This window comes from Manis pentadactyla, chromosome 12 (assembly GCF_030020395.1).
Source record: "Manis pentadactyla isolate mManPen7 chromosome 12, mManPen7.hap1, whole genome shotgun sequence".
Classification (NCBI taxonomy): domain Eukaryota; kingdom Metazoa; phylum Chordata; class Mammalia; order Pholidota; family Manidae; genus Manis; species Manis pentadactyla.
Window position 1 is genome coordinate 40,522,904 of NC_080030.1, and position 27,167 is coordinate 40,550,070.

The 27,167-nt window shown below is 36.1% G+C and overlaps 1 protein-coding gene across 1 annotated transcript in view; it reads right to left on the reverse strand.

Moving 5' to 3' along the window:
- OPRM1 (opioid receptor mu 1) overlaps positions 1-15,873 on the reverse strand; it is a 57,195-nt gene extending 41,322 nt beyond the window's left edge. Inside the window, exon 1 of the mRNA XM_036886771.2 lies at positions 15,385-15,873. Coding sequence (XP_036742666.2) covers positions 15,385-15,677 — 293 coding nt within the window. The 5' untranslated portion in view covers positions 15,678-15,873. The remainder of the gene's footprint in view (positions 1-15,384) is intronic.
- Positions 15,874-27,167: the final 11,294 nt, after the last annotated feature.

Consider the following 27,167-nt stretch of genomic DNA (forward strand, 5'->3'; position numbering starts at 1 on the left):
TGTCACTTTTGAATTTTTTTCCCCTTTCATATTTTTAACTGTACTTTTTTTCAGTGTACCATTACACATCCATTTAAAAACATCTGAAGAATATAAAAAGTAAAATTCGGATCATTATAAGCTTAACTTGTAGAGACAAACTCTGATAACATTTCGTTATGTTTAATACTCTGTGTAATCAAATTTATGCATTTCACATTTCTCTCAGCTTAAGATAAAAATTATATTTGACTGCATATATGAAATAGAGTAGAGTAATAATTTTATGCATGTTTTTATTTTTCATAGAATACATTTATATTTTCATATTACTTTTTTTCACCATAAAATCCTCTGTCACTGCTGAGTCAAGCATATGTTCATTTAACTCCTTTCTATTTTTAGTTTTGCCAAATACTGCAGCAGATGATGATTCTCCACTGAGACATGACCCTCCTGCTTTGGAGAGACCCTTAGTCTGGTAAGAGATCAGAACCAAGTGAGTTCAAAATATTATGTAATATATTATGGTAAGGTGGGGCTTGATACGGCAACATTGAGAGGTGTACCTAACCTGCATTTAGGTGGCAGGAAATTTGCAATTATTCAAACTTTGTTTTACCACATAGAAAAGAACCCACGAAAATACCAAATTTGCTTTTTAGGGTCATATGCCTGGAACATGCTGCTGATTTTGTCTCTGAAGGTGGAAGGAAGGGATTAAGTGGGAGAAGGAAAAAGCAGAGACTCTATGGATTCAGGTTCTCTTATCAACTTGAATGTGGAAAATAACCCTGGAAAATATCTTTGTTCTCAGATTAAATAATAGCTTCCACTTTCATAAGAATTCTACTTTGGGAATGCCAACTTTTTTCAACCATTAACTCTCAGAGGAACAATGATCTAGAAGCTATTATTTTTACAAACCAGAAATGGGACACTTTTTTCCAAAAATGAAGAAAGAGATCATTGATGTAGATGGAAATATGAAAATAGCATGGTGGGGGGTGCTGAATAAGAGATCCAGAAAGCATAGTTTGATCTATAGCTCTCAGTTCTGAGTCTGGCACACTGACAGTCTCCTGACCAATGTGTTGATATGAATTTTTAGCAGCCACTGGTTGCAGCACAAAATTATGCTGTTGGGGATAGAGTATGAGAGCAACTTGAGATGACAACTGAGATTTTGTAATAGGAAGTTTCACAAAATTAATGTGTTCTATTTTTCCAGTCTGAAAGGTAGAACCAGTTAGAGACCTAGAAGATCTAGGTCCAGAGACAAGTCCAGTTCAAAATGTCACCATCTAATATTGAGGAAAGACTGCAGGTTTAGACCTGTAAAGAGACAAATTTCTTATTTCTTTCATGTCCATTTCAATGGGAGGTCAGTCTATTAAGAACAGAAAAGCCATGAATGAGTTGTCAGTTAGGGAACATTCCAGGAAATGTGAATTAGAAGCTAAGGTAATAGACCAATCAGTCATTCTGATGAAGCCTCAGTAACTGTCTTGAAAAATCTAGACTTGATGCAATTAAATATAACAGTTTTGAAGGACCTTAAATTTTAGGATCACATAGATCCTGATTCAAATCTAGTCATATGATTTATTAGCTGGACAAACTTAAAGACTGATTACTTAAATTTTCTGAGTTGTATTTTCCTCTCCTAGAAAGCTTAAAAAATATTAGTATCTCCCTTAGGTTGATATAAGGATGGAAAGTTTTAAAACACTATACTTAAAGATTATCAGTATGGAGTCTAACATGTAGTAACTTTCAATAAATGTTAGCTGAACTGATGATGATGGCTATGCTTCTCATAGATTTCAAATTTAATGAGTCAGACACTCTTCTTAGATGAGGCACAGGGAAAATGTTTATATTTATAAAATTTTTCTTTTGTTTTGCCTACACTAATATTATTTCTAGCCTGTTTCTCATATGTAGGTAAAGATGATTGCTACATCCTGACCTATGATTGTTCTGAAAACACAACTATTTTCTTTGACCAATTATCTCTTCCCAAAATGTTTGGTTTGATAGTTCCACATCTTCATCTACTTTAATTAGAATGCTGACCAATATAATATGTTTGGAATACTAACTAACCTCAAACAACTGTGTGAACAAAACATCTGAGCTACACCAAAACATGGTCTCTATCACTGTACTAGAGTTAGAGTAAAATTTTTGATAGAGTGTTTCTTCTACTTCTCTCTCTGAATTATAAAGGTAATTAAAGCAAGGGTGAACAGACCGTAGGTTAATTCAGTTGTTCATATGGTTTCTTTTGTATTTCCAAATTGTTGAGAAAATAATACTCTTGTGGTTTATCATTGGCATGGTTTATGTGTTTTAATATATGCCTTGTGGCACTGACTCATGTAGCATACATTTGTGGAAATGTGGCATACATTTGTTCATGTGCAGGAAATACCTCCTTTGTTCTGAGCAATAATCCTTTTATAAAAGATGGCATCAATATCTCCTTTGACACTTATATCCTCAATTCCATGAAAAAGATAGCAATTTTAAAGAACAGAAGTTTCAGTTCTGACTTCCAGCTTATGCTTTCTGTTGCCTTTGTTCATGTGATAGGATATTCAGAAAGAGAATGGAGAACGTTACAGTACAGTGACACTCTAATGAATCTCCTAAATGCAATGATTCTTGAGATTGTTTTCTTCCTCTCTATCCTATTCATTAAGGTCTCTACCGTTCCACTGCAATATCCTTATTATTTGTAAAATGTTTACAATGTCTGCTTTGAGAAATACTTGTATATAATGGTTGATAGGATTTTCTTTCATTGTTTTATGAAAATTAATCCAGACCCTGTGCATTCACCTTTCTCTGTCTTGTCTCTGAGACATAAATAATATCTTTAACAAAATTTGGACAATTGAATAAAGACTTAAATAAGAAGTTATCCCATTTCTGGGCTTGGTAATGGAGAGTGATGAACTACAGTAAATGATTATAATAAACCTTGGAAATAGTGTTTGTCTCACAATGTGGCTGAAGAACACAGGTTAGTTGTTCTGGTCTCATCCTTGGCATTTATCATCTGGTGAAAGGCATTTTTTTTTCCTTAACCAGAGTGTTCTTTTCTGGTGAGGTAGGACCAGGTATTTTGCTCACTGGTATATCTGGAACTCCTAGGAGGGTGCTTTGTACAGTTTGTGTTCAACTATTTATAGCAGTTAAATAAATGAGCTTTAGTTTCATCTTCTTTAATAGTAGTTTGATTAATAACTTTTTCCTGTCTATATTTACAAAAGTTTTATGAGTTGTGAATCGCTCAATGTAATGGAAAAATAAAATCCCAAAAAAATTTTAAGGCACTATATTTATTTTTTCCGTATGTGTTTTGTTTATTTTACAAAGAGGTTGGATATTCTTCCTTTTTCCATCAGAAACAGCCTTTTGTTTGAAGGATCTTAACGCTCTCTGATTTTAATAGTACCACTTATTTTATTGGTCTTGGATCACCATCATTGTAAAAAGCATGCTTATATTTAATTTCATTCAACCCATGCCATTCCCTTTTCAGAGCTGACGGGGGCTGAGTAGGTATGAAATTAGAATGTCAATAATAATTTCCCCTGTTCTCCTTGGCAGGCACAATCAGGTCCTGATGTTCAGGTTACACAGGCAGCCGCATTTTTCCATTACCATTTAATACTCTCCCACAAAATACTAAACCTCTCACTGGCATTGAACCCTGTGTTTCAGTGAAAAAATGCTCAGAAGGAAAGAAGGTCTTCCCTTTCACTGATCTTATTGTACACAGCTTCTGCACTGTATTGTCAGTTCTCAGGGACACTCTAAGCCTGATGGATGTTATTTTCTACCCTGTGCTTGTTTTATTTATAGAGTTGGCTACCCTGATTAGAGAAATTGACAGACATTGCTTTACGAGTTTTGGAAAAATCCGTTAGGAAGGTGCTAGTAATGGACATGCACAAAGATTCATTGTATCAGCATTAATGCATCCTCCATGAAGAATTCCATCCTTTTGACCAATTTTCCTATGATTAGTGAGTCAGACTCACAAAAGAAGCCAGGACTTTCTATTCAGAGATGGAAATTTAGATGCCTAAATTTTCAAAGCTAGTGTTCGGAGCACATCATTGCAATAAGTTGTTTCTTTTAATTCAAATAAACAACTCTGCTGGATGAAAAGGAGTTTCATCACATACAGTTAGCATTTAGACTTAGATTCTGCTTTAGACATTTTGGCCATAACACCAACTTAAATAGGAAACACTACATTTAAGTAAGAAAAATAGCTATCCCCCCCCCCCCAATAATTGGTGTGCATCTTTTCTACATACTGAATTTATTGGGCAATATAAAAAGACTCATCATTAAGGAGCCAAGTAAGTTATAGTATCTGTCCTTAGAATTTTCTTCATGTCCTCAGAGTTGCCAATGAGGTGACTTTGGAGTGATCCAGGGCCTCGGGAAGTAGTTGACTGGAATGAAGGGAATAATAGCAGTGATACCCAGGTGATGCCTCGCTTCGCCTTTGCAGAAATTGTGATTCCAGAAGGACAGACTGCAATACATCCAAAATATTATGGCAGGTAATACATTTGATCTCTGGGAAGGCAGAGGCCCTTGGTGGGTACTGAGACCCCACAGAAATTGTGATTCCAGAAGGACAGACTGTATTCCAAAATATTATTGTGGGTAATACATTTGATCTCTGGGAAGGCAGAGGCCCTGGGTGAGTACTGAGACCCCACATGCTGTTGGTGTGAGCCCAGTGGGAGGGAAGATAAAGTCTCAGTGGGAGGAAGCAAATACCCAAACTTACTTTCTATGACACTTTTAGCGTTTACCACACATTTCCACACTTTTAATCTAATTTGGACCTAAAAGCCATCCGGAATATGGAGATGGAATATGGTTATTATTCCTTTGGTAAAGACTAACCAGTGAGATTCAAGGAGGTTGTGTGACTATGATAACTAGCAAGGGGCTAGTTATTGTTTTGGATTCACAATAAAATCTGTGACTTATATCCCCATAAGTACTCTTATCTGCTCCACTATGACTACTGTGAAGACAGACGATTGGTCAATTTTTTTGAAAAGTTTAAAAATATCCTGAACCTTAGCTTGGTCTGGGAGGTAATTTAACTAACTACTTATTCTATTAACAGTTTCTTAAAGTTCAAGGAAGTAATACATGTGGACAAGCTTCTTGAATCTCCTTGACAAGTAAGACTCAGTTTTCTCATCTATAAAATGGATAGGTTGGACCAGATCTATTCTTCTCAATTTTGACTGCACATTAGAATCACCTGGGAGGATTTTAGCTCTATCTATGCCCAAGAGCTACTTCCAGAAATTTTGATTAAATTTGCCTTAGATGGAAGTGGGTTTCCATTTTCAAAAAATGTGATTGTAATGGGCAACCAAGGTTGGGAACCGCTGGAATGGAAGATCTGGGAGAACTTCTTCCATGTGTTTAAGCATGTTGCATGGATTTATGTGATAGCTCTGGTGTTGCGTGAGTTAATTGGAAGGAAACCAATTTTATTATTCATATTCCTTGTCTGAGTTCCTTGCTAGAATTTAGTTCCAGTTCTCACTTAAGTGATTATGAGAATTGTAGAATTATTCAGCTGGACTTTATATCATACAGTTAAAATTCTCAACTTTGCTCTCTTTGTAAATTTATACCCAGCGGCCATCTGGCTAATCTTAGAGAATTCTTTTAAATGCCAGAAAGTTTTCTCTATGAGAACAACTGATCAAAGAAGCAGTCATTTGGAAACAGATGGAAACTAAATTAAAGATGGAGTCAGGCTGGAAGGATATTTCTGTGAATCTTTAGAAAAATTATTGAGCAAAACCATGGACAAGAAGCCAAGGCATTACAAGCACCATAGACCATTCTGGCTGACTGTGGTGCTTCTTTTCATACAGCTAGCCAATCTGAGTTCTAAAACACACAGGAATAACATTTAAAGCAACCTTTGAGAACTGCAGAAGACAAATGTTTTAAAAATGAGCAAGTTACATAAGTCAGAAAGAAGAGAAAAAAATTCAAGCGATGAGCTTTTGTGCTTGAAAGAGATAATGAGAGGTTGAGGGAAACAAAGCTGCCAGTCACCACCTGGGTGCCTGGGGGTGGGTGCAGAGTGGCTGGTATGCAGGCACAGGTGTCTTTGAGGACAGATTTTATATTTGTTAGGAAGTTAATATGAATTTTCAGGTGACAGTTTCAATTTTTCCTGAAAGCTTCAAATGATTGAAGATGAAAATACTGAGAGAAGCCTAGAAAATTGCACTGATTTAAGATAACCACAAAGCATATCCAATTGAGGGAAATTTTTCAGAAGTGTTATTTTCTAAGCACTTACTCCCTAATCACTGGCTAACAGTAGTAATGAATATTGTGGATTGTCTGGGTCAGATGAAAGTTGTGGGGAGGAGGGTTCAAAATGGTATAGAAGGGTCCTGAACTCACCTTCTCCCACAAGTACAAGAAATCTATAGCTACATATGGAGCAGTTCCCTCTGGAAAGGACCTGGAAGCTAGGGGAACAGTCCCCCACAATAGAGAGTAAAAGGGCCACATTTAGATTGGTAGCAGAGGCAGACACACAGTCTTGCAAGAAACCCCACCCCAGGTGCAGTGATCCACAGCTGGGAGAGATCTCATAATATGGAGCTTGTCCCTGAGGAGCAAGGGGTTTATACCCCACATCAGGTACCCCAACCCTTATAAACGACTCCAGAGAGATGAGCCTCCAAAGCTCTAGCCTTGCAAACTACCGGGGCTTACTTCCAGGAGAACTACCGGGCCATAGGGCATGGAAAACCCACTCTTAAAGGGATTACCAGACCCACTTGCCCTGGGAGGCACATAAAGTTTATGAGAAGTAGGTTCATTCATTAATCTTAAAGCATCTACAGAAAGTCAGGAACCTGTTGGGACTGTCTCAAAGGACATAAGTGTTAGAAGGTGCAATTTTTGTGTTCTCCTTCTGCCCTCTTGGTACTGGCCCTGGTGGGCACCATGTTTGCACTCCCCTCTAACCTGCTAGGTCCAGTGGGAGCTCCCTGATTTCATGTTATCCATTCTTGGTGCACCCCACCACATGTAAATTGTCCAACGGCCCTGCCCCATGGGTGCACAGCCCACCCTGCTATAGCAAAGTTCTAGTGGCCAGGGGTTCCTGCATTTCTGGCCTGTTGGGCCTGAAACAAATGAAGAGACAAATAATTATATGCCAACAAATTGGACAACCTAGAAGAAACATGTGAGCAAAAGGCTCACAGATTAAAGGATACACACAGACTGCAGGTGAGGGGATGGGAAAAGACGTTCCATTGCAATGGAAATGAAAAGACAGCTGGTACAGCTATACTTATATCAGACAAAATAGACTTTAAAACAAAGACTGTAACAAGAGACACACAAGGGCATTACATAATGATACAAACAGCACAAACTTCAGAGCACAGCACAAATAGCAGAGTGAAACACACTTCCAGTCTTTATGTGAAAATGGCCTCTTATCCTGGAGCTTTAGCCTGAAGGGCAGGCTTCAGAATGCCACACATCCAGAGATTACAGAGGCTCCCCCCCAGGGAATGTGGGCAGGAGACACCATATTAATGCCTTCCCTTGGCCTCACCACAGCTCGCTGATACCTCCCAGAAAGGAGTTTATTCACCCATCTAAAGCCACGTTCTTTTTTAACTTTCATCCAGATCTGGTATGAAAGCCAACAGGATTTATGACTGTGGATCCAGGAGACAGTATATATTTTTTGTATCTTAAAAGCTGCTGTCTGAGGATCTGGCTTGCCATTAGCCAGAAATTAGTTATTGTCTGAGATTCCTCCATTGGAATACTGAGAGGTCTTGGCCTGCTCTCAGCAACCTGGACCTATCAAGAACAAGTCAGTCTACTAGATAATCACAAACGTCTGAGGAAAAAAACAGTATCTAGGTTTGAGCAATAAGGTTTATCTTTTACACTTGGCCACTCCTTCAAGACACAGAGATACCTTTTTCACCTAATACACAGAAACAAACACAGAGAGTAAGACAAGATGAGGAAACAGGAGAATATGTTCCAAATGAAAGAAGAAGACAAAACTTCAGAAAAAGACCTTGATACAGAGACAAGGAATCTATCTGATAAATAATTCAAAATAAGGGCCATAAAGATGCTCACCAAACTCAGGAAAAGGATGGATGAATAAATTGAGAATTTCAAAACTTGTTTGAAGAAATAATGGCTGAAAACTTCCCTAAATTGGGGAAGAGAACAGACATCCAGCCCCAGGAAGCACAGAGAGTTTCAGTAAGATGAACCCAAAGAGATCTGCAACGAAATACAGTATACTAAAATGTCAGATGTTAAAGAGAGAATGACCAATAAGTCAATGAAGAGATGAAAGGAGAAATTAAAAAAATACCTTGAGACAAATGAAAATGGAAATATAATAGTTAAAAACCTATGGGATGAAAGAAGATTTCAGAAGGAAGTTCATAGTGATACAGGCCCACCTCAAGAAACAAGAATAATCTCAAACAATCTAACTCTATACCTAAGGAACTAGAAAAAGAACATATGAAGCCCAAATTTAGTAGAAGGAAATAATAAAGATTAGAGTGTAAGTAAATGTAGTAGAGATTAAAAAGGTCAGTGAAACTAAGAACTGGTTCTTTGAAAAGATAAACACAATTAACAGACTTTTAGCTAGATTCATCAAGAAAAAACACAGGAGAACTCAAACAAAGAAAATCAGAAATGAAAGAAATGTTGCAACTGACACCACAGAGATACAAAGGATCTGAGACTACTACAAATAATTATATGCCAACAAACTGGACAACCTAGAAGAAACATGTTTCCTGCAAAAGGCTCACAGATTAAAGGATACACACAGACTGCAGGTGAGGGAATGGAAAAAGGCGTTCCATGCAATGGAAATGAAAAGACAGCTGGTGCAGCTATACTTATATCAGACGAAATAGACTTTTAAACAAAGACTGTAATAAGAGACATGCAAGGGCATTACATAATGATAAAGAGGTCAATCCAACAAAAAGATATAACATTTGTAAATATTTTTGTATCCAACAACTGAGCCTCTATGTAAAAGGAAATATTAACAGACCTAAATCACACTGATTTGTGTCCTTGTCTGATTATGGTATCAGAGTAATTCTTGACTTGTAAAATGAGTTTGGAAGCATTCTCTGATCTTCAATTTTTTGGAAGAGTTTGAGAAGGATAGGTATTAAATTTTTGACTATTTGGTAGAATTTACCAGTGAAAGCTCCTGGTCCCGGCCGTGTTTGTTTGTTGGGAGGTTTTGATTACTGATTCACTCTATACTTACTAGTAATTGGTCTATTCAGATTTTCTATTTCTTCATGATTCAGTCTGGGAAGATTGTATGTTCATAGAAGAATTTGCTTTATATAATCCATAAACCAAATGGAAATTGAAAGTTATTTACTAAATGAAAAACCATTTCATTCTTGTAGAATAAGTTAACAAAAGAAACTATGGCATGATTATTTTTTGACAATTAAATGCATGATTTTCATAAAAATCAACCAAAAGATGAGACAATATTAGAATACTAGTTAGATTATTTGATTATGATAATTAATGAGAAATATTTCAGGAGCTGAGTTTTTACATGTCTGTCTTTTACATCTTCACAGAGATCTTAGTAGAATAAAAACAAAGCAAAAATAAGTTCCTGGATGATTTTACATTTTTAAATAGTTGAAAAAACAAAAGAAAAATAATATTTTGAGTCATTTGAAAATTATATGGAAAGTCAGTTGTGTTGTTGGACTATGTACCTGAAGAACATTATATATGCAGTGAAACCTCAATGTTTATGGATTCTGTATTTGCAAATAAGCTTATTTACTAAAATTTATTTTAAACCCTAAAATCTAACTTGCAGACTTTTATGGTCATTTGTAAACCTCTTCAGAGCAACAAAATTTGAGTTGCTCTGATAGGCAAATTCCCAGTTGAGGTCAAGCAAAATAATACTACCTTCCCATTTCAACTCTCTGAAAATGTCTCTTTTTTGGAGGTCTTGGGGGCAGCGAAAGGGAACGGCAGTTGAGTGGTGCTCTTGATTAATCCTGAAGAGCTCTTCTTTGATCTGTTTTATATGTTGGCTCCCAAGTTCTTGAAGTGTCTACTTCTAAAAACAAGTTTGGAGACTTATCATAAATTATTATTTCAGTTATGTATTAAACTTTGTGAGGGTAAAAGGAAATTCTTATATATTAAAATTTCACACAACATTTAGTCTTGGTATTTATCATTAATATATTTTAAAATGTCAAATTGTTTTAAATTATTAAAATGAGTTTATCTTCTCCTGCTGTCCAAAACACTTTGATTTCAGTTAATACCTAAAGTGGAATACTAGAAGAAATAACATTTTGAACTTTATATGTTAAGGGGTCCTCCTTAACACATAAATATGATCAAAATCGCAAAGCATATATTGTCAGCATTTATCACTTGAATGACATTTTGAAGTAGTTAGAAGTTAATTATTTTTATTTCCTTCTTAGACAGAGAAATTATGCCTGGATTACAGTCATGAACAGATTTGTCTCTTGCAACAATTGCTGAATTTTTTTCTTGAATATTGCAGATAAGCATTAATGAAAGTATTAGTTTTGGAAACCATTTGCAAAGAAATATTTTCTATGATTTTTAACAGATTCAGAGATAAGCTTCAAGTATTCAGGAGAATTAATGGCTTTAAGTTTTGTTTTATGTTGTTTGGTTTGACATCTTGTTTCTATTATTGATCTGCTGGAACTAGAACTCTGGACAAATAGTTAAATTATATGTGTTAACATTAATGTAAAATATAAGTATTTAGTATATAAAGTTTGAACAACATGTTTTAAAGATTATATTCGGTTTGTGGAAACACTTGGGAAATAAAAGTTTAAAAATATGCATATGAATAATCAGTACCAAATTTACAATACTGATAGTCTCTGGGGAGGGACTATAATGGGAGGTGAGAGAAGGCTTCTTGTATATACATGTATTATATATATATATATATACATATATATATATATTATGTTATTATGTATATATAATAGTGTATTATGTTACATTCTGCACTAAGTATATTTATATTATACAATTATATTATATATGTAAATAATATATATAATTACATATAATATACATACTAGAAATATATATATAATAATTACACATATAATTTTTAAAGGTGAAAAATCTTTTTTTTTAAGAATCATGTTATTTGCTATATATGTCTTTATATTGGAAATATTTCATAAACTATAAGATGGCTCATTCTTTCAAGAAAGAAAGGAGAGAAGGAAAAGAAAGTCAGTGATAACTATATGCAAGTGACTGAGACTTAGAGGAAACAGAAAGCAACTTAGTGTTTTCAGGACACACTGAGGAAGAGGTATTCCTGATTGAATTAGTGTAATAGATGGTACTAGAAGTTCTCCATTGCAGTAAAAAGCTACAGTTTTTATGTTTTGGTATAAACCATTATGTTAAGGACAGATTTTATTTAGTAATTTTTTTCCCTTTAAATCCATCCTATAATTAGGATATTTTGTAGTTTTGAAAAAGAAATTAAGCTTTATTAGTATCTGAGCTTTCTCAAAAAAAATTTTTTTTATTCTACAAACATTACTAGTGACCATATTCAGCAACATATGTATTCAACTTAATTCACATGCATGTATGTATTTATACATTTATTTGTATATATATATTATATACATATATGTACAATCATATCCTTAAATTACATAAAATATTATCATTCCTTATTTTTTCAACTGTTATATCTGAATTAAGTAAAAATGCTTGTACTTCTGTTCTAATTAAGCAGAAATGATCATTTTGTAATTTAAACCTGAATCAAAGATTTGGTATATACAGCAAATATAAGATCATAAGACTTCTGCACTCAAACATTTACTTAAGTCCTTTCATTTGTACCATTCTTTCAAATAAAGGCATTTGGTACCTCCCCCCCACAAAAAACCCAGAATCATAGGGCTTGTTTTAAAATCAGAAATTATTTTCAGTCATATTAAAAATTTAACTAGTGAAATTAAGAAATAATCTTAAAAATAAAGGCAATATCATTTGGCACTCTTCCTGGACACTTTACTGGGAAGGATGGTCTATATAACCCACAGAGATATGACAGTTTCTAACACTACTTTTTTCAACACTGTCTGCTTAGAACATGCTCGTGACTACAAGGACAAATCTTTCTGGAAAAAATATATCACAAAAATAAATACATTTGGGACTATCTCAGTGTTTACAGTTCTGGTTAATTCTTTACTTTGGTGGAATATTTTCAATAAGTGAAACATTCCTGGTGACTCTACCTTTGTGTATTATTTAGATTTTTTCTTTAAAACATCCTTGACAACAATATACTGTCATCCAAATTAAATGACTGCTATATTTGGTAATATTCCTTATCACCATATTTTGCAAAATCTTTGTGGTAATTTGCACAATTTTATTATACTTCAAACTTTTTTTCTTTGAAACCAAAAATGCTTTCAGGTAATCATTTAAACCTTTAGATCATATGACATAACTCTTACTTTCTTATGCTCCTTAGGACAGCACTGTGTAAGAGTCTTACTCAAGTTATACTATTTATAACATTGTTGATGAAAGTATGATGATGATGGAGTTGAGACACAGAACAGAAAAGCATTAATCATGGCAATGTGAACTACCAGGTATTTTTGTTTTTGTGTTTTTATAGTCCTCTGAATCTTATGAGTCACTCAATGTATTAAGACATTCTAATAAATATTACCTTAATCTGGTTAGAAAACTGTAACTACTTGACCATTCAAAAGCATTTGTTGAATTTTAAATAATAGCAGGAAGTGAGCATTTCACCTCAATTCTACAGTAAATGCAGTAGTATACTCATCTTTTTAACAGTGGCATAATATCCCTGAACTGGTCATCTTGTAGTGAAAACACTATAGCCTGGAGACAATCCAGTTAAATACTCTCAGCTAAATAGACATACTTTCTTTGATCCTCAGATGTTTTCTTCATCACTTCATCAATCACTAAGCTATTTTTTATGTTTTGCAGTCATATTCCCAGAGGGTCACCTACCCTTGGCATTAAACGCCCATCTTGCCACAGGTGGGTGTTTGGGGTGACCTTTCAAATCGTATGCATTTTGTTAGAACTTTCAGGACAGAGAAGTAAATCATAATATCATGTTCTCAGGAGGATGCAAAATCACTGTCCTCCTCCAAGTCACCAAAAAGTCAGAGATAATGCCTTTAAAACAAACAACCAACTCACAATCTTCTAAACACTGGAGTAGGACCAATCTGCTTATTTCACAACCAGTTGCTGCTCTATGTTCTCTTTATAAAAAAGCATAAACTAGATGGGAGAAAAATGAGAAAGGAAAATACCAAGAGGAACAGAAAAGGGAATAAAAGATTGTTTCAGATGGTACAATTTCTAGACATTTTGGTGGTTTCTCTTCATCCTTTATTCTCCACGAGTCCAGACATAAACTTGAGGTGATTTATTATTTCTCTTATTACTGCTCACTAAACCTACTCTGTCAGTCTTTTAGTTGAATTAACTCAAATCATTATTTGACATACTCATAAACAGAAAATTACATTGGCAATAGAGAGTTAGTGGTATTGAATTAATGAACTACCTATCCTTGGAGAAATTTATATTTTATGTACTTCAGGTTACTCAGAACAGAACATCTCTATGCTAGATTCTCTATCCCTTCTAGCCCTTTTGATTTTATATATTTTCTTAGGAAAAACAAGAAACATGTTTTTCCTTTACAAGGCAGGTCTTTAATTCTGACTTTTATTATCATAACTACAGAATGAGACTTGTTTTTATCTTTGATAGGAATCTTTGATAGGATTATATAAAGTAAATGTTTTTAAAAATAAATTATTCCTTTGACTCCCTTCCTGCATTTTCCTTTCTGTTAGACTTCTTTTCAATAGATGGTGCTCTTTTCTCAGAGACATGACTTAACCTTATTCCTCATCAAAACATTGGGGAAATTAGCTTTACTCTTTAAGTCTTTGATTAAAGAAATCAGACATATAAGTAGAAAGAATCAATTATGAGCAATTTACAGTACCTTGGTCATGAAAATGATTGTTAAATGATTAAGGAGCTCCATTGAAATCTGATATACTTGCTAAATAAATGAAGCAAATATAACTAAATATGAAAATGCTATGTTCACTACATACATACAATCCCTAGGAGGAGGAAAACTCCAAATCAGGAGCCATTTTAAAGTGTTAAAATATTTATCTATTTTAACAAAAGCAACTTTTATTCCTATATTAATATGTAAGATTTGAATAGACATCGACACTAACTAATCTACATCAATCTTAGTTAATACTGAAAGCTTGCACACTCTTTGCCAAATAAACCTTGAGCATCTGAGTAAACAGAAAGAGGGCCACAGATTCTTCTGAAGTAATTTCACTTGGTAAAGGCACTTTTTTTAAGAGCAACCATAACAACTTCCTACATAATAATTTATAATCCAGAATTATGCTGCTCTTGGTACTTCTAACTGGTTCCCACTTTTGGAGGCATTGAAAACAGCCGTATCTTTCAGTTCTGACCCATCCTACCCGTTCCTGATTCAGTTTGTGATTTCCCTATATCTGCAGCTGCCCACTGCAAACTGATCTAAGCAACACAGCTGCAATGTTTGTTACAAGAAAAGCAACACTGCACTGTGCAGACACACCAGGGAAACTTCCCCACTGAATGTGGTCTCAGAATGGAAGGAAGAGTTGGGTAAAGGAGAGAGGAGGGGTGGGGTAGCAGGGCAGCAAAAGACACTAAAATCATCAACAATAGTAAGTTGCCAAGATTCATCTCTGAAAAGAACTGAGAAGGAGACAGAGTCCTCCAGTTAGGGAAACTAACTAGAATTCCTCTTCCATTATTCACAGATTACTGTTTCCACAGCTCCTGCTGAAGGGACTGTGGGACTCTGTCTAAGAGCCCTCTCAGCTCAGTATGTAAGCAAGCTTGAAGATAGAGCACTTTTTCTTTTTCTTTCTTTTATTTTTTTGCCAGAGCTTCATAGCTTTTACCAAAGCAACTTCTCTGTTCTTGAGATTTGGGATTCTTTATCAACGGAGGGAAAAATATAAAAATAGGTTTTTGTACTCAAACAGCAACCACTGCATCCACCGTCGCCCCCACTTTCTCCCCTCTTCGCCTCCTTTCTCTCATCCCTGTCCGTGGGCTCCGGTGTCCCATTGTGCCCCTATTAGTCGCTGAAATCTCCGCTTGGAGCCCAGGCGCGCTCCTTACCTGACAATCACATACATGACCAGGAAGTTTCCGAAGAGACCCACCACGCACACGATGGAGTAGAGGGCCATGATGGTGATGGCCGTGATCATGGAAGGACTGCCGGTCGAAGGACATAGGCTGTCGCCGCCGCCCAGCTCGGTGCGGTTCGGACCGCATGGGTCGGACAGGTTGCCATCGAAGCGGGAGAAGTTGACCCAGGACCCGGGGCTAGGGGCTTGGGAGCAGCCGGAAGAGTGTGTGAAGGCATCGGTGCAGTTGCTGGCGTTCGTGGGGACGGCGCCGCTGTCCATGGTGCTGACGGACGGCCGAGACGCCGTGGTGAGGTGACCGCGAGCCCCCAGACTTTTCAGGTTCCAAGCGCCTCCGCCGCTTCCTCCCCCTGCGGCCACAGCTCCTGCTCTTTCTTACAGAGAACAGCCCTGGTCAAGCTAAAGAGAGCGTCAGGCAGAAGGGGAGAACTGCCCATCTGACATTACCCTCTGCTTGTAGCCCCCTCCCAGCGTGCTCGAACCGAGACAGTCCCCATCCCCACTCCGCTGGGGGCAGGGCAGGGAGGGCTGTGCGGGATCCGGACGCCGGAGGGAGGGAGGGAGGGAGCACAGAGGACGCGTGGATTTTGCGCAAAGCGAGCCAGCGAGTTAGTCTTCCCGCTTGGCACTCGTCTGTGCAAACACCTCTAAGGAGAGGCAGAATGGGGAAGGGAGTAAAAGGGAAAGAGTGGGGAGAAGGACAGAGTTTTTGGCAACAGTGAAGTATAAGGAAGGGGACGGTCGTCACTCTTTACAGCGCAGTTTTCTCTCTACAATATGCCAGGAAAGACACTGGCCTGGTGCCACCCTCCCGCCTATCGCAGTCTTTTAGGGAAGGGGACACAAACTCTTCTTCAGCCCTCCTTGACTCTGTCCCTCCTACCCGCAGAAAGGTAGCCGTGTTTTTATATCGCTAAATGAGAACTCCCAACCCTGCAAACGTGCCTGAAACAAAAGTAGTCCTTTCTTCGAAAAAGAAATGAGAAACAAACTTGTGGAAGAAACCTATTCCCTTGACTCCGTGTCCCCCCGATTTCTCATAGAATAGAAGTTCTGATTGCCTCTGATTTCTGTGCCAGTGGGGAAGAGCTACAAGAACTGGTTACTGAAACCAGGGGTGTGGCGTGCAGGAGAGTCAGTGAAAGATAATGGTGATCTCTGTATCTTAAATCTCACAGATGCATGTGGAATTATTAATTATCCATTTTATCTCCAGACTTCTACACGGACATGTGCTTCTCAGTAGAAGGTTGTCAAAGCCAAATACTTGTATTATTCCTGTTTTCCAGTGTAGAGATTCCAGGAGGAACTAACAGAGACAGCTGGAACTGAAGTGGTTAAGGAATATGGATATGTTTAAAAATTTGATACCCTACTTCTTCCATAAATGCTTCTATTTTAGAAACAAATTTGTACATTGGCTAGGGGTAAGTGGTTTTTTTGGGGGGGATTAACACTAATTCTGAAGTAATCCTTATTTTAGTACATGTATATATCTTTTAACAATAACATTAAATTTCCCCAGTTGGTTGTAAAAGTGACACTCTTGGGGAGCAGGGAGAGAGATGGGTTAGGGAGCTTGGAAGGAACATTTAATTCCAGTATTTTTATCATTTTCTTTAGAACAGGTAACTAATAGGTTAAACTCTTCAATCATAGGTTATTTTACCAATGTTCAGTATTATTTTTATCCTTTTACATTAAAGAGTATAATTTCAGCCATCAAAAGTCACAGAGATTTCCTAGAGACTAATAAAAATCTCACCAGATATTTCCCTATTAACTAATATATTGATTCACTCCCATTGAGCTGAAGTCTGTCTGTAATTATTCAGTCTCTTGAGGACACACAGAAGCAGTTTAAGACTACTTCATGTGAAAGACTATTAGACACAGTGTAATAAGCCCTGGTCTTGGAGCCAAGTCATTTTGTGAATCTTACATTTGTAACTTATTAGCTATATGAGTTTGGATATGTTACTTTACCTCACTGAGGAACAGTTTTCTTGTCAGCAAAAAAAGATATTAATAATACCTCATATGTCTGTTAGCAGGATTAAATGAGATACATGATGCAATGTTAGTGGCTTAATAAATGATAATATTATTATACTTCATATATTTGAAAATAACTGAGTATCTCTTGTACTTAGTTAATTCATTAAATATTCATTTTCTTCAGCTGTTCCTTTAAAAATTTTTTAATTGAAATATTGTTGATATACAATCTTACATTGGTTTCAAGTATACAACACAGTGATGCAACAGTTAACCTTATTATTAAGTCCTCACCCCTGCTTGTGCAGTTACTATCTGTCAGAATAGGAAGATTTTACAAACCATTGGCTATGTTCTCTGGTGCTGTACTACCATCCCTGTGATGAACTTATATTATGATTGAGAATTTTTGTGCCCCTTTTCCCCTTCATATTTCCCACTCACCCACTCCAACCCATCCCCCATGGTAAGCACTAGTCACTTCTCAGTGTCTATGAATCTACTGCTGTTTTGTTCATTTTGGGTTTTTTTTGTTTTTATATTCCACAAATACATGAAATCATATGGTATTTGTCTTTCTCCACATGGCTTAATTCACTCATAATACCTTCTTGTACCATCCATGTTGTTGCAAACGGAAGGATTTCTTTGTTCATTGGAGAAATGTCTGTTCAGGTCCTCTGCCCATTTTTAATCAGGTTACTCAGGGTTTTTTTGGTGTTGACGTGTATGAGTTCTTTATATATTTTGGATGTTAACCTCTTATTGGGTAAGTCATTTACAGAAATATTCTCTCATACTATACGTTGTCTTTTTGTTCTGCTAATGGTGTCCTTTGCTGTACAGAAGCTTTTTAGTTTGATGTAGTCCCACTTGTTCATTTTTTTATTTTTTATTTTGTTTCCCTTGCCTGAGGAGATGTGTCCAGGAAAAACTGGTCATACTTATGTTAAAGAGATTTTTACCTGTTTTCTTCTAATAGTTTTATTGTTTCATGTCTTACATTTAGGTCTTTGATCCATTTGAGTTTACTTTTATGTATGTAGTTAGACAGTAATCCAGTTTCATTCTCTTGCATGTAGATGTCCAGTTTTCTCAAAATCAGTTATTGAAGAGGCTGTCTTTTCCCAGTTGTATATTTATGGCTCCTTTATTATATATGAATTGACTATATATGCATGGGTTTATATCTGGGCTCTCTATTCTGTTCCATTGATCTGTGGGTCTGTTCTTGTGCCAGTGTCAAATTGTTTTGATTACTGTGGCTTTGTAAGTAGAGCTGGAAGTCAGGGAGCATAACCCCCCAGCTTTGTTCTTTCTCAGGATTGCTATTTCTATTTGGAGTCTTCTGTGGTTCCATATGAATTGTAAAACTATTCTAGTTAATTGAAGAATTATATTGGTGTTTTGAAAAGAATTGCATTGAATCTGCAAATTGCTTTGTGCAGGATGGCCATTTTGACAATATTAATTCTTCCTATCCATGAGCATGGGATGTATTCCAATTATTGGTGACTTCTTTAATTTCTCTCATGAGTGTCTTACAGTTTTCAGAATACAGGTCTTCCACCTCCTTGGTGAAGTTTATTCCTAGGTATTTTATTATTTTTGATGCAATTGTAAATGTAATTGTTTTCCTGATTTCTCTTTCTGCTAATTCATTGTCAGTAAATAGGAAACCAACAGATTTCTGTGTATTAATTTTGTATCCTGCAGGTTTGCTGAATCCAGTTATTAGTTGTAATAGATTTTTTTAGTGGAGTCTTTAAGGTTTTTTACATACAATATCATGTCATGGGCAAATAGTGACAGTTTAACTTCTTCCTTACCAATTTGGATGCCTTTTATCTCTTCATCTTGTCTGATTGCCATGGCTAGGACTTCCAGTACTATGTTGAATAAAAGTGGTGAGAATGGACATCCTTGTCTTGTTCCTGATCTTAGAGGAAAAACTTTCAGCTTTTTGCCATTGAGTATGATGTTAGCTGTGGATTTTCATAAATGGTCTTAGTATTTTGAGGCATGTACCCTCTGTACCATTTTATTGAGAGTTTTTATCATGAATGGATGTTGTATTTTGTCAAATGCCTTTACAGCATCTATAGAGAGGACCATGTGGCTTTTATTCTTCTTTTTGTTAATGTAGTGTATGACATTTATTGATATATGAATATTGTACTGTATTTGCTTCCCTGGATTAGATACCACTTGGTCAAAATGGATGATCCTTTTGATGTATTTTTGAATTTGATTTGCTAATGTTTGGTTGGGGATTTTTGTATCTATGTTCATCAGGAATATTGGTCTAAAATTGTGTTTATTTTTGTAATGTCTCTGTCTAGTTTGGGTATTAAAGTAATACTGGCCTCATAGAATGAGTTTGGAAGTATTCCCTCCTCTTCTACCTTTTGGAATACTGTAAGAAGGATGGGTATTAGCTCTTTAAATGTTTGGTAGAATTCATCTGTGAAGCCATCAGGTTTGGATTCTCATTTGTTGAGAATTTTCAGATTACCAATTCAGTTTCACTGCTGGGAATTGGTCTGTTCAGATTTTCTGTTTTCTTCCTGGGTTAATATTGGTAGGTTGTATTTTTCTAGGAATTTGTCCATTTCTTCTAGGTTGTCCAGTTGATTGGCATATAATTTTTCATGGAATTCTCTAATAATTCTTTGTATTTTTCAGGTATCCATTGTGACTATTCCTTTTTTGATTTTATTTGTGTGTTCTCACTTTTTTTTTCTTGATAAGCCTGGGTAGGGATATGTCGATTTTGTTTATTTTCTCAAAAAAACAGCTCTTGGTTTCATTGACTTCTTCTATTGTTTTAAGCTCTGTTTCTGCTCTGATCTTTATTATGTCTTCCTTCTATTAACTTTGAGTTTCATTTGCTTTTCTTTTTCCAATTACTTAATTGTGGGTTTAGACAGTTTGGGACTGTTCTTGTTTTTTGAGGCAGGCCTGTGTTGCTATGTACTTTCCTCTTAGAATGGCCTTTACAGCATCCCACATATATTGGACGGTTGTATTTTTGTTTTCATTTTTCTCCATGTATTGCTTTACTTCTGTTTTAATTGGGTCATTAATCTATTGATTATTTAGAAGCATGTTGTTTGGCCTCCATGTGTTTGTAGGCTTTTTTGTTTTCTTTGGGTAGTTTATTTCTAGTGGTCTGAGAAGTTACTTGATACAATTTCAATCTTTTTAATTTATTGAGACTCTGTTTGTGACCTAGTTTGCGATCTACTCTGGAGAACGTTCCATGTACAGTTGAAAAAATTGTGTGTCCTGCTGTTTTTGGGTGGAATGTTCTGTAGACATCTGCTAAGTCTGTATGATCTAATGTATTGCTCAGTGCCTCTGTTTCTTTGTTTTCTGTCCAGTTGATCTGTCTATTGATGTGAGGGGTGTGTTAAAGTCTCCTAAAATGAAGGTGTTATAATCTAGTTCCCCCTTTAATTCTGTTAGTATTTGTTTTACATACTTAGGTGCTCCTATGTTGGGTGCATAAATATTTATAATGGTTATACGCTCTTGTTGGACTGATCCCTATATCATTATGTAATGTCCTTCTTTGTTTCTTGTTATTTTGTTTTGAAGTCTATTTTGTCTGATATAAATACTGCTAATCCTGCTTTTTTATCCCTATTATTTGCATGAAATATCTTTTTCTATCCCTTCACTTTATCAGTCTATATATGTCTTTGGATCTGAAATGAGTCTCTTCTAGGCAGCACATATATGGGTCTTGTTTCTTTATCCATTCTGCCAGTGTCGTGTCTTTTTATTGGTGCAGTCAGTCCACTTACATTTAAGGTAATTATTGATAGGTATGTATTTATTGCCATTTTATTAATTATTTTCTGGTTGTTTTTATTTCTCTGTTTGTTCTTCCTCTCTTATACTCTTCTCCTGTTATTTAATGGGGCTTTTTTGGTGTTGTGATTAGATTTCTCTTTTTTAATATTTTTGTATTTATTTTAGGCTTTAGGTTTGTGATTACCATAAATTTCAAGGATATATTCCTAACTATATAACAATATATTAAGTTGATGATTGCTCTATTTCAAACACAATCTAAAATTACTTCCTTTTCCTTTTTCTCCTCCTCCGCACTTTCTATATTAGATATCATAATCTGCATTTTTTTGTGTATTCTTTGACTGGTTTTGTATATAGTTGGTTTTACTACTTTTGCTTATTTTGTTTTAGTTTTGTACTTTTTTTGGTAAATAATTTCTATACTACCTTATCTGTGGGTTTATTTTCACTTGTGAAAATATCTAGGGTTAAGATCATTTCTACCTATAGAAGTCCCTTTAACATAACCTGTAATGACAGTTTAGTGGTTATAAATTCCTTCAGTCTTCATTTATTTGTGAAATGTTTAATCATTCCTTCAAATCTGATAATCTTGCAGAGTAGAGGATTCGTGGTTGAAGGTCCTCTTTCAATACATTAAATATTTCATGCCACTCCCTTCTGGCCTGTAAATTTTCTGCTCAGAAGTCTGCTGATAGCCTGATGGGGTTTCCCTTATAGGTAATCTTTTTACTCTCTCTGGCTGTTATCAGTACACTCTCCTTATCTTTAATCTTTTTCATTTTAATTATTGTATGTCTAGGTGTTGTCTTCTTTGGGTTCTTTTTGATAGGGACTCTTGGGTTTCCATGACCTGAGTGTCTTTTTCCTTTCCCAGATTGGGGAAGTTTTCAGCAATTATTTCCTCAAAGATATTTTCTATTCTGTTGTCCCTCTCTTCTCCTCTTGATACCTCTATTATGTGAATATTGTTTCTTTTGGGTTGGTCACACAGCTCTCTTATCATTCTTTCATTCCTAGAGGCTTTTTTTCTCTCTGTTTCTCACCTTTGTTGTTTTCCTGTTCTCTAATTTCCATCTCATTGATTGTCCCCTCTACTTAGAGCAATCTATTATTCATTTCCTCTATTGTGTATTTCATTTCAGGTACTGTATTCTTCAGCTCTGAATGGCTCTTTTTCAGCTCTTCTGTCTCTTTGTTGAAGTCCTTCCTGAGATCTTCAGTGCTTTTCCACAGTTCAGTGAGCATATTTATGACTATTACTTTGAAATCTTAATCAAGAAGATTAGTGATCTGTTTCATTTAGCCTTCTTTCTGGTGTCTTATCCTGTAGTTTTGTTTGGAATGTAATCCTCAGCCTCCTCATTTTGTCAGGGTTTCTGTGTTTCTTCCTTTGTATTAAATGGATCTGTATGCTTCCTGGTCTAGGGAGTAATGATTTTATGAAGAAGGCATCCTGTGGTGTCCAGAAGCTCAAGACTATTATTCTCTAGTGCCTGATTCTCCTTTGCAGTGGAGACCCAGTTGCTGTTGGTGGGCTGTGGGTGGGGCCGCCTTTCTGTCTGTCTGCCAACAGTGGTCTATCTCAATCCCCCACAGCTGGCAGTTTGCCTCAGCCTGCCCTTTGTGATCAGAGCTGCAGTGCTCTTGATGGGATTGTAGGTGTGGCTGCCCTCTACCTGCCCTGCAGCAGTGGCAGAACATGGCGGGCTGTTGCATGAGGCTTCAGGATGGGCATACTGCAGTGATAGCCAGGTGCATGGCACTGGGCTGGGCTGCCGAAGAGAAGAAAGGAGTGCTCAGAGCTGGCTCCTGTAGGCACCTCCCCAGTTGGGCTGAGGCAGGGCTGAGAGAGCTGCAGAAGCCTCCCTCTGCCTGCAAGGCATCAAAGTCTGATGCTGCTGGGCCCAGTGAAAAGGCATCAGGGATGCACAGGGAAGTGACTTGGTGTTCAGCCACCAGTGAGGTGGATGGAACATTTGGGGCTCCCAAGAGTGTGCCCAACATGTTGGGCCAAGGGAGAACTGGGGATGGTCATCCAACTGCCATTTTTTCTGCAGAGAGAGCTCTGTCCAACCCTCATCCCTCTCATATCACACCTGATTCTGGCAAATCCTTCAAACTGCTGCCTCTGTGTTGGGTCTCAGTGGGACTGGTGAAGCATGGCTGTCCTCCGTAAGCACTGGACTATCAGCTTCCCAAAGTGCTCCAATTCTTCCTGGTGTCCAGCCCTGCCAATCACCAGGACCCAGTGCAATGTGGATTCATGCTCCCAGAGCAGATCTCCATGGCCAGGTGTGCAGAGTTCCCAAGCACCTATCCCCTCATGCTCTCTTTCTCTTTCTCCTGCCTGGTAGGCTGGGATGGGAGATGGGCCGGGGTCTCACTTGGTTATGGCTCTGCCCCTTTGCCCTTCTCTGTGTGGTCTCTCCTTCCCCAGGTGCAGGTGTCTGTTCTGCTGTCTTCAGGTAATTTTCAGGTTTAGTTGTATTTACTGTAGTTGCTTCCTTGGTGTGTGTGTGTGTGTGTGTGTGTGTGGGAGGAGGTTTCTGCCTTGTGTTCGTTGCCATCTTCTTCATCTCTCCAGCTGTTTCTAATAAAATATAGTTTTGAGTTCTTTCAGTAGCTTTGCCTCATTTCTCTTCACATTACAGTTTATCTGTCTGCTTAAGGTACAGCTCTGGAGCTCAAAACTCTGCCCTGAGTGTGGCATGACCAATAGAAACCAAGAAAGACTATAATCTTCCTCTTTCTACCAATACAAGCATTGGCAAGTCCCATTCAATTTTTTTGTTTTTTAAGTCTCATTGCTCTCTTGACTCTCCTTAGGTTTATTGTTGACAAAATTCCATAAACATGATCCAAGTCAGTTCAACAAATATTTATTAAAGATCTACTCTAGACCAGGTGTTGGAGTAAAACAAGACAGATACAATTGTTTTAGAATGCAGGAACATGCTTTTTATACTGATAGGTCATGTTTTACCTTATCTATAAATTTACAGTTGTTTTAGAGGAATCTGAGTACACCATAAATTTTTTAATTTTTAAATTACATCTTGTTATATCCAACTTATTTTAAATCTCATAAGCTCTTTTGAAATGGTGATTCAGTCACTTTTTTGTTTACATGATTCCTATCTTATATATTTTATTTACCCTCCAGATTTATGTACTCTGTAATAAAGTTCTGAGGGCAGGCCTGCCACTGCATAGTATTTAATACATAGTGGACACCCCCTTTCCCACTGTATGTATCAAATATGTGTATATATAATATATATTAATATTAATTAAATTTAATTTTAATATTAAATTTAATTAATATTAATAAATATATTTTTTAATTTAATTGAAAAGTAATTAGCACATGTTTCATAATTGCTATAGGATTGAATGTTTGTGTTCCCCTCAAATTCGTGTGTACAAATCCTAACCCCCATATAGGAAATGGGGTCTTTGGGGGATAATTAGGTCATGAAGAAACAGCCTTCATGAATTGGATTGTTGCCCTTATAAAAGAAACCCCAAACTCTCTAGCTCTGTGTCTGTCATGTGAGAGTACAATGAGAAGACAGTAGTCTACAACCTGGAAAAGGACCATTACCAGATCCTGACCATGCTGGCATCCTAATCTTGGACTTCCAGCCTCCAGCTCTGAAACATAAATTTCTATTGCTTATAAGCCACCCAGTTTGTATAGCAACCCCAACTGACAAAGACAGTACCATCATCTAAAATAATCTAGGTGATTTTTAAATGACACACTTAAGAACAAAAAACTTTTATGAATACTTTACTGAAAACATTTTGTCCTTTTTTACTTAATATATTCTATTAATCAGCCAGGACTTAAATGTATAGATATAGGGACTGGCCATGTGACTTTTCTTCTAGAATTAGTCAAAGAGTAATCCAATTCCTAATGTATTTCCTCAGAAACATTCGTTATCATCCTGCTTTGAAAAATATGACCATTCTGTGAAGTAGGAATTTGAACTTTGTGATTCAACTATATATTTTTAACTGAAACTTTATGTTTTCTTTTTCTAGCACTTTTTCTCAAGTTTCATTAAGGATAATTATCATCTCTATTTTGAATGCAAGATTTTCTGGCCATCATTGCAAGTCTTCCTTTAAATTGTGTTAGCATATGTATCTCAGTGTCTTCCACCTATTCAATATACTATTTGGAAAAAGGCAGAACAAATTTAATCTCTCTCACATATCTTATGACAGCTTTGAGAAATCCAAAGAAGAGCTGTTAGAGAAATAATAATACCACTTGATATATAGTATAAAAGGACCTGAAATTCCAGCTTTCATTGTATCTTTGTTACCCTATGGGGTTGTTCTCCCTATTCTCCATAATTGTACATTTCCTTTCAGAGTAGTCTTAAATCAGCTATGAAATCTCAGATCTCTTATGAAATAAAGTGGATAGTAAATACATTAGTCAACTTATTAAAAGACTAATTATTTTATATAATGTGGATTCTAAATTTTAATTTCCTTGGACCTTAGTATGTTATCTTTATAATAGAAATATTGCTTTTTGTTGATATTTCTTTCTTAGCCTAGATTTTGTGTTTGAAGAAAGACCATATTTATCAGTCAGATTTAACATTGATATCAAACCCATTTTTGGGTTGATATCTACAGCAGTTTTTTCATAAAAATTTTTGTTTCAAAGTGATTTATTTAATAATAGCTAGGATGGATCTTAGGCAAATACTTAAGTTCACTCCTTTTCCTTAAATTTCAAAATATTTTTTGTTTAGTTATTCATATAATTGCCATCATCCCACACTTAGTTTAATAGTTTAGTCCCAATATTTTTGAAATGAGGCATTAATGTAATACATGATTATTAGCTATTAATGGAAGATATAGGCATGAATACTATGTATGAAACTATGATAGTGGTTTTAAGCTCAGAAAAAAGGGGACACCTAAGGTTTCTTTAGAACATTTTATGTATTTGTTTATATATATTTTCTGTTATGGAACATCTAAATACATATAACTAATGAGAGTATAAGTGGATTATGATATAATATCTCTGATCACTGTATTGTTGCATAAACATCCAGTGAAATGGAAATTTTACACTTATTTACATGGTAAAAATAAACAGAAAAAAATATTTCACAACTACCTCAACCTGGTAAACCTTAGAGAGAGACATCTAGGATAGAGTGGGCCAAAGACCTGAACTTCATTTCTTAAAATTTCTTATATATTTGTTTTATTGAATTATAATTGATATTCAATATTGTATTCGTTTTAGGTGTACCACATAGTGATTTGACAAATGATTATGTCAAATCATTATTATATATTACAAAATGATCAGCACAATAGGTCTACTTAACATCTGTCACCATACAAAGCTATTGCAATAATTATTGACTATATTCCCTGTGCTGTACATTACATCCCCGTGAGTTATTTATTTTATAACCTGAAATTTATATTTCTTAATCTCTTTCAGCTATTTTGCTGGCACGCCATGCCTGCCCACTTTCCTCCCCAACAGCAGATACCAGTTTATTTTCTGTATTTATGTCTGTTTCTATTTTGTTTTGTTTTTTAGATTCCATATATAAATGAAATTATATTTGTCTTTTTCTGTCTGTCTGACTTATTTCACTTTGTACAATGCCCTCTAGGCCCACCCATGTTGCCACAGATGTGTACACACACACACACACACACACACACACACACACACACACCCCACATCTCCTTTATCCATTCATCTATTGATGGACATTTAGGTTACTTCCCAGTTGTGGAAAGCCCTGGACTTTAAATTCAAAAGCAGCTCAAAATTAAGTCTCCTCTTGTTACTTCCTTGTGACTCAGCAAAATTACTCATGTGTCCTGAAACTTGGTTTCCTCTTCTGTAAAATAACATACAAGAAGCTG